The sequence below is a fragment of the Leptonychotes weddellii genome, chromosome 2 (genome assembly GCF_054177405.1).
Source record: "Leptonychotes weddellii isolate Sample4059 chromosome 2, ASM5417740v2, whole genome shotgun sequence".
NCBI classification, from domain to species: Eukaryota; Metazoa; Chordata; class Mammalia; order Carnivora; family Phocidae; genus Leptonychotes; species Leptonychotes weddellii.
In genome coordinates, this window is record NC_138370.1 from 174,469,744 (window position 1) to 174,478,388 (window position 8,645).

Consider the following 8,645-nt stretch of genomic DNA (forward strand, 5'->3'; position numbering starts at 1 on the left):
ACAGGGTAGCGCGCATTTGTAAGGGAGGACGAATGGCAGCAGTAACTGAATTACAGCAATGCTGCCATGCTGTGAGGCAAATATTGTCTGGTCTCTCTACTTGAAGGGTAAGGAATATTCCTTGATTAGGCCTTAGTCCTGCAACCTAAAAATGGTTCACTAGGGCGGGTGTTGGCACACTTTTTCTGAAAAGGGCCAGAGAATCAACTTTTTTAGGCTTTGTGGGCCACATACGGTCTCTGTCACATATTTCTCTTCTTTCTCCTCTTCCCGTTTTTTTTTTTTTAACAACTCTTTAAATATGTGAAAAACATTCTTAGTTCAAGGGCTGTAGTTTGCTGATCCTGCCTTTATCCAATGTTCTCCACAACACTTGTGTGTGCTCTCCATGTTCTTCCTTTTCCATCACACTCTTTGGCCACTTCTGAAGAGGGCATTGAAAAATATGTCGGTTTTGGCCACTGAGCCTGCTTTCTGCTAGTAGAAATTTGGGAGTCTAGAAGCCTTTATACATTTTGGGTAGTCTCAGTCTTTCTTCATCCAGGGTGGCAGCATTTTTGCTAATATGACTGCCTCAAAAATTTAGTGGGTTCCTATGTATTTTATTCTGTTCCACTCATGAACCAAAAGCCAGGCAATTCTTATGTTTAGCTCTCTAGACTTAATTACTGCTACTTTTGTCTTATCTGGCTGCTGTGAGATCATGCCCTTAGGATTCCTAGGAGCCTGTGCTAGGCATGATTTTAATATGGCTCTCCATGAGATTTGCTTCTGGTATTACTCCTGTGACTATGTTACATTATATTGCAAAAGGGAGATTTTCCAGGCACAGCTAGTCTAATCATAAGAAACCCTTAAGTAGTTTTCTTTAGCAAGGAGCAGATGGTGATGTCAGAGATTAAACGATAAGGACTGGACATGATGTTGCTGCCTTTGAACATGGAGGGGCCACTTGCACGACAGAGTACCCTAAAGGAGCTCTGACCTCTGGCCAACCCACAAGTAGGGTCTCCCCGATATTACCTGCTAGAGATACACAGAATGAAAAAGCCTAGAAATTTACCCCATCCATCCCAGTGACAATACAGTAGGCTCATTCAAAAATATGTTGACAGTAGCTACACTTGCAGTAAGCATAGCTAATGTATGGAGTCGTCAAATCACTAGTTGCACACCTGAAACTAATGTAACATTGTCAACTATACTTCAATTTAAAAAAAAAGCAGTTAAAAAAAAATGTTGGGAAATAATGTTAAAGCAGCATTTATTGAGCTCTTGCTGTGTGCCAAGGCGGGTGAGGACCGTGGGGAAATAACCAAGAACCTGCCCGCAGAGCCTGTTGTCTCAGGGAAGGGCTAACAGGGCCGGATGGAGAATGAATTCCTCTACAATTATTGCCCAAGGGCACACTTGGCGCCCGGCAGGGCCGAGGCACCAATGCGGGCCCAGACCTCCACCGCCGGTACAGCGAGGCGCAGACTTGGAACCAAAACGCACGGCAGAAGGAAGAAGCCGGGGCGGACGCTGGGCGGGGCGGCAAGGAGACCTGGGCGGTCAGCATCAGCAGCGGCACAGCGCCGCTGCGGGCGGGGCTGGGGAGAGCCACCGCCCGGGAGCGCAGAGCGAGCGGTGGTTAGAGCAGCCTCCATGGCGCGCCCCGAAACCCCGACGCCGAGCTCGCCACCTCGATTCTCGCTGCACTGAAGGATGCCGGCAGTGCCGACCCGAGTCGGTTACTTAGGACTTAGAACGTTAAGAAGCTAGAGCACTGGGCAGCAAGCGCCACCCCGGGAGCAGGATGCGCAGCAACCGAGCGCAGGGACGACGACGTCCACACTCCGGGAGCGCCAACACGTACAGACGGCGGCCGGGTGCGGCGCCGGGGCTGCGCGGCCGCAAAGGAGCTCCGGCGTGTCGTAAAAGGGCCGCACGTGAACACAGCTCTGGCAGACGGCTGGGGCTCCATTTTGGACGCCGCCTCTGCTGCGAAGAGCTGGGAGAACCTGTTGCTCGTCACGGCGAGCTCGCTGTCAGTCGGCCGGCCTCTCGGGGGCGGTGACCGGGCCGCAGGGGCGGGGGCGGTGCGATGCGGCCCGCGGACGCGGACGAGCGGCAAGGGCCCGAGCAGCCTTGCGGCCGCCCCCCGAACCCCGCACGCGCCGCCGCCCGCCGGGACGTCGCCGCCCTCGAGCGCGAGCACGTGCGCGCGCACCTGCGGGCCCGCCGGAAGCTGCTGGAGGTCGCGAGCCTGCTGGACGAGCTTCAGAGCGAGGTGGACGCCTCAGCCGAGGGCGTCCTGGGTCCCGGCCGCCGCGCGGGCGGCGAGGCGGAGGAGCGGGTGCTGAAGCTGTGCGAGAAGGCGGAGAGGAAGGCCGCCGAGGCGGCGCTGATGGGACGGAGGATCGTGGAGCTCCACCGGCAGATAGAGAGCTGCGGGTGCTCCTGAAGGACGCGGGGGCGGGTACGTGCCGGGCGGCGGGGGCTGTCGGGGGGCGGCGCGCTGGACGGGGGTTTGTGTCGCCCTGCCTCGGAGTGCCCCGCCGGGCGGTGGGAGAAGGGCTGATCAGACACAGGGTGGCGCTCTTACGTTGGGAATTAGAAGCGAGTGCTTGGGTCCGTTGTTGTGAAGGGTCAAGACCACTGCTGGGAACGTATTTGCAGAAGGCGGACCAGCCTCCTCCCTCGGGTGAGAGCCGAGGCCCTAGCGCCAAGAGACGAGGGGGCCAGTGAGAGAAGCGTGAAACGGAAGTGCAGGACAGGAACTTTACGTGCTGTGATGAGATCGGAGCGTTGCCCATGTCCTGACAGCAAGCGGTAGCATTTTGCACGGGTGGTTGGGTTGGTTTGACTCCAGGATGTGAGAGTCTTAGAATTTAAATTGTGATGATTGATTTCCCCACTTGTACTCCAGCTTATCCGTGGATGGATTCTGTTCAGCTGGTAAAGAGGACTTGCTGGAGAGGCTGAATCCAAGAGTCTTTCCTTTTCTCTTCCGTAGTTTCCCTAGATTTTCACCATGTTAAATACTAAATCTCCAGTATAATCTTGGGGAGAGGATTTCAGTATTATGTATGCGGATATGCCTATGATGATTACGTGCATCGAGTTTCGAGAAAACAGCTTTTAGATAAATACTGTTACCTAAAGGAATAGGGCCTAGATTGTAAGCTGCTGTGTTGTCATATTCGTTACTGTGACTTTATCGTGTTTTTAAAGTTCCGAAGTATACTCTTGTGCTCTGCTGTGTTTTTTTTATGCTTCCTGGAATTCGGGGACGCATGAAAGAGGCTTGCGGTCAGAGTTCTGCAAGACAGAAGACACTGCGTGGCTGCAGCTGCTGAAGCAAGAGCCCAGACCAGTCAAGGATGTGGATGCCGCTGCTTTGGATCAGATTGAGAAGCCCCTGGGGGGCTGTTGGGCATGGAGAGGGGTGGCGTCCGCATTTTGGAATTTTGCAGTCTCAGATCAGAGGAGGAGAGCTGTGTTCTTTTCATTTTCTTTGTTTGCTTGTCTCTTTTTTTTTTTTTTTTTCCAGAAATGTAATTTTTCTGTGGCATGTTAACTGGTGCACATCATGTAACCTGTCTGGTGAGTAACCTAGAATAGGGGATGAGTTCTAGGTACTATGTGTATTGGCTGACTTTGGGGTAAACTTTTTGATGTAATCATGCATTTCAGGAGCTTCTTTGCCACAACTGCACGTGACACTGCATGGCCTGGAGGGTTTGGGGAGGAGAGCGTGGATCTGACCGTGGCAGGCCCCAAAATGATAGCAGGAAGCATCTTCCAGGCTGGGATGATATCCAGCCTAGGTCCTCAGAGCAGACCTCACAGAGGTTGAGAGCAGAACTCTAGCTTCCTTTGGTGAACTTTTCACTTGCCTGGAAAAACAAATGCTGAAAGCCAGTTTTTAGAACCTTTGTGCAAATAACCAAAGCCATTGACTTGGCCAGGAAAAGGTGAGATAAATTCTTTTCAGAATGAAAGTTTCTCTTTGATTGTCGTTATTGTCAAATGAATGTCCAGTGCTTCTCATCTGGGAATGTGCTCAAAAGCCTGTAGGCCAAAGGAAGGTTCGATCTGTAGGGACTGTAACAGGAGAGAGGAGAAGGCAGAGCAAGAAGGAGCCCCAGGAAAGCATTTCGTCTGGCCTCTGCCTTCAGGGCAGTTCATTCAGTCACTTAACATTCACTGTGACCGTGGGACCCTCCAGAGTCTGCTGGACGCTAGGAATTTCCAGGAGAGATGATCTAGTAAGTTAAGACAGCTCTGTAAACGGGCTCCCTGCTCGGCGGGAAGCCTGCTTCTCTCTCTTCCACTCCCCCTGCTTGTGTTCCCTCTCCCGCTGTGTCTCTCTCTGTCAAATAAACAAAATCTTTAAAAGAAAAAAAAAACGCTCTGTAAACGTATAATCACAGTACAGCGCCCCCAGTGATGGTCTTTGGTTTGCCAGGTAAGTTGGGTGCCCACAGATGCTCGGGGTGCATCAGTGAACAAAGTGCTTATACACTTGGATCTGACATTTGTAAGCTTAGAACAGTGCCTCATTGTGCTAAGGCAGGAAAAAAATTATATCAGGTAGTAAGTTCCGTAGAAAAAGAATGGGGTAGGGAGGGGTTGCTGTTTTATATAGGGCGGTCAGGTGACATACCTGATAAGTGACATTTGAGCAAGGACGTGTGGAATACACACAAGGATGCGTAGGGAAAGGGTGTTCTATATTTTAGGTCGGTGGAACAGGCAGGGCAAAGGGCTGAGGAGCAGCAAGAGACCCAAGTGGTTTGGGAGAAAATGGTAGATGGTGAGGTCAGCAGGAGCAGTCGCTCTGACTGCAAGGGACACGGAAATGGTTTGAAGGTTTAAGCAGAGGAGTGGCGGGATCTGACCAGGTATGAGGAGACTGACTGGGTTAAGAATTGAAGTTGGGGGCGGCGCACAAGCAGCGGGGGGGGGTGCTTGGGGCAGAGTGGCCCCTGCAGGCGCTGGATGGTGTGCGCACTGCGTTCCGAAGGTGTTGCTACGGGACTGTGCGTGTGTGTAAGTGTCCAGCCTTGGTCCCAAGGCTCGTGGCCTGAGCACTTGTTGAGACTAGCCATGTCATTTGTCAAACGGGGCAGTTTTGAAAGTGAAAGGTGGCCCTACTAGTGATGTGGTTTGTGGTCCCAGGCCTGCTACAGGCAGTCAAGGAGATGTAGGTATCCTGTGTTTTTATTGTGGGAGCACTAGAGAGGGAGTCCACCGAGCACTGGGGAGTGTGAGAAAGCTTATTAGACCAAGTGACTCTTGGTCTGGGCCCAGAAGCGTGAGCTCAGCCACCCGAACAGCATCCCAGGTGCAGGGAATGGGCATCCCGGAACTAACCCTGGGAGTCTCTCAGTAGGTCAAAATGTAACATGATAGGGTTTATGGGTGTTTGCAAGGAACGGGGAGGTAGGAGGCATGGTTGTAGAGGTCTGCATATGACCTGGAAGAGTTTAAACTTGACCCTGTGTGTACCTGCTTCTGCACCTGGGGTATTTGTGCTCCGGGCTGCGCCTGGATTTGCTGTTGAGTACTTTATACCAGGCCATCTATTGTAATATTCTGAGTAATCAGCGTTTCTGAATGTGTGACAAGAAATTTTTTTAATTTTTTAAAATGATCTACCACTCACTAAAAAAAGTCACAGTCGGGGCTGCTTCTGGCTCTGTACCAAGCTCCTAAAGCAGCACTGTTCAAACTTAAAGTGCGTCTGAACTCCTGGGATCTTATCAAAATGCAGGGTCTGATTCTATAGTTAGGGACCTGACATTGTGATTTCTAACAAGCTCCCCCGTGTTGCCTATGCTGCTGGTCAAGGTACCACATTTCAAGTAGGGTAAGGGGGGGGGGGTTCACTGGAAACATCTGAGAAGCGGAGTGATGGGGAGCCACGGAAAGGTTTGAGCAGATCGACAACGCTTTGTGGTTTAGGAAACCTGCGGGTGTCTGTGAAGGATGGACGAGGCAGGACTGAGAGGGAGGTTAGAGACCCCGCCGCTGGGATTGTACAGAAGGGAACTGGGAACCTGGCCCACCTCCCTGCCTCCGCTTCCTCTGGCTGCTTGTGATGTTTGTCACTGTGGGAATTGCAGCAGCCCATGTCCTGTCCCACCAGCCCCTTTGTTAGAAGGGCGCCTCTAGGCTGTGCCGTGGCTTCGCCAATGAATGATGCCGCGAGTGCTGTGAGTGCAGTCCGGCTGGGCCGGGGTTGCCAGGGCTGAGGACTGCACAAACCCTCCCAGGAGCCCCAGCCTCCGAGGCCCCTGTCCTGGCTGGCCCCTCAGGCCAAACTGTGGGTGACTGCAGCAGTGTCAAATGGAGAGGGGCAGGGGTGGAAAGGGGGGGCAATTCTTGCAGAGTCCCCATCTTTGAGTGTGATGCTTTATTAAGGCAAATGTGCTTTTATTTCCATTTTAAAATCCACTTCCTTTTCTAACCAGTGGTGGCTGGTATCATTACCTTTGCTTGCATTGAACTCATGAGGAATAAAGTCAGTCTCTAGGATGCGAATGCGATGGAACAGGTCCAATCCTAAAATCACTAGGGACCAAAAGTGCAAACAGTGTGCCTGGATCCCGTTTTTGCTGTCAGCCCATGGCCAAGTTCCTACAGCTCCCGTCCAGGGGCAGCGCGTTGGACGTGCGGAATGAGAAAACAAAAGTCTGTATTAGAAGAATCTACTTGGGGTTTGGCCCTTCACATCATTATCTAATTTTCCCAAATTTGAGAGGTCATTTTACCGTCCTCATTGTTCCGGTTGAGGACACGGTGGCTGCAATGCCCCCAGGAACTCGCGTGGGAGAAGGAACTGGCTCCATGACTCTGGCCAAGTGACTGTGCCTGGGCCACCAGGTGATGACGGTTTTGCACTCTTGTCTTCGAGCTTCCTTGGGGCTTGACATTCCAGTTGTCTTCAATTCACGTCAAGTAACCACTCAGCCCCTAGACAATTTCAGCGCCCGAGGCAGAGCTGTGAAGGCAGGTGCATCAGACCTTTCCCTAGGCTCTGGGAATTTAAGGGGAGCTCCGGCTACCCGGGGACTTCCACGAGGGTCCTGTATTTAGACTGAGTCTGCTTAGACAGCAGAGGGTCGCTGGGTTCCAGACAGGCCCTGAGAACTCGCCCCAGCTGGGAAAAGGTACTGAACAGATGAAATCCATCCTTGGTCTTCTTCCCCATGGTCATCTGGCGACACCCACGATGCAATTCTTGGGCAGTCAGAGGTGTCCTGAACTGGGGTCGGGGTGTCCGGTTTGGTCACTTATTCGGTATCCTGTGAGTCCCACATGCTCACCCACACTCCGTAGCCCCACAGGCTGAGGTGCATGGTTCGCAGCACGTACACACTGCCGCGACTCAGAGAGGGATGGATGAGGAGTTCCTTTAATGTGCTCCCTTGAAACATCCCTGCCCAGCGGAGCAGTCTCCTTATCCTTGTCGCCTGGGGCGAGCCTTGTAGAGCGCCCTCTGCTGGCGGACTGTCAGGGTTTCTCTGGAGCCGGCCGGTGCTTTAGGCACTTTGGGCGCTTTGATGCTCTGTGACTAAGTGCCTACAGTTTAGCAACGTCTGCTCTCCCTGTTGGCGCTTTTATCACTGTAGAGCCAGGCTCTGTCAGTAACCGTTCCTGTTTGCTGCTGTCGACCCAGCTGGCTTTGGGTTAGTTTGCCTTGGGATTATTTACCGTTTTATTTTCAATCTTTCTGTGTCCTTACATTTTTTTAAGTATGTTCTTTGTAAACCACATGCACCTTGATTTTGTTTGGTTTGGATTTTTTTTTTTAAAGATTTTATTTATTCGAGACACAGAGATAGAGAGCATGAGCAGGGGGAGAGGCAGAGGGAGAAGGAGAAGCAGGCTCCCCGCTGAGCCAGGAGCCCGATGTGGGGCTCTATCCCAGGACCCTGGGATCATGACCTGAGCCGAAGGCAGATGCTTAACCATTTGAGCCACCCAGGCGCCTCTGGTGTGGATTTTTTTTTTTTTTTTTAAGATTTTATTTATTTATTTATTGGAGAGCGAGCGAGAAACAGCATGAGAGAGGAGAGGGTCAGAGGGAGCCGGGAGCCCGATGTGGGACTCGATCCCAGGACTCCGGGATCATGACCTGAGCAGAAGGCAGTCGCTTAACCAACTGAGCCACCCAGGCACCCTGGTGTGGATTTTTTTTTTTTTAAAGATTTTATTTATTTATTTGACAGTGAGAGACACAGCGAGAGAGGGAACACAAGCAGGGGGACTAGGAGAGGGAGAAGCAGGCTTCCCCGCAGAGCAGGGAGCCCGATGTGGGGCTCGATCCCAGAACCCTGGGATTACGACCTGAGCCGAAGGCAGACGCTTAACGACTGAGCCACCCAGGCGCCCCTGGTGTGGATTTTTTTAATCCAGGTCAACAATCTTCGTCTTTTGGCTTGAGAATCGCACCCTCATACGTTTATTGTAATTGCTAATGTATTGAGATTTATTTTTACCATCTTATTTTGACCTCTTCCACTTTTCCCATTTCCTTTCTTGCCTTATTATGGAGTAAGAGTTTTTAAATTTACTCTCCCCCAGCCCCGCCCCCTGATTTACTGGTTTAAAACTCATATACTTGGGGCGCCTGGGTGGCTCAGTGGGCTAAG

At 51.9% G+C, this 8,645-nt stretch overlaps 1 protein-coding gene across 2 annotated transcripts; it reads left to right on the plus strand.

The window, feature by feature from the left end:
- Positions 1–1,382: 1,382 nt before the first annotated feature.
- LOC115944287 (MORF4 family associated protein 1 like 2) lies at positions 1,383–3,986 on the plus strand. 2 transcript variants are annotated; one of them, XM_081812660.1, is made up of 2 exons: positions 1,383–2,461; positions 3,286–3,986. In XM_081812660.1, exon 1 carries the CDS (start codon positions 2,087–2,089, stop codon positions 2,444–2,446), a length of 360 nt encoding a protein of 119 aa, XP_081668786.1. In that variant the 5' UTR covers positions 1,383–2,086; the 3' UTR covers positions 2,447–2,461; positions 3,286–3,986. The 2 variants fall into 2 exon arrangements, 1 of the variants encoding a protein (XP_081668786.1); XR_014143106.1 differs by lacking the exon at positions 1,383–2,461 and adding an exon at positions 2,468–2,814.
- The last annotated feature ends 4,659 nt before the right edge of the window (positions 3,987–8,645 follow it).

Coding starts and splice junctions, on each gene's coding strand:
- LOC115944287 (XM_081812660.1), top strand. CDS start 2,087: ATGCGGCCCGCGGACGCGGACGAGCGGCAAGGGCCCGAGCAGCCTTGC.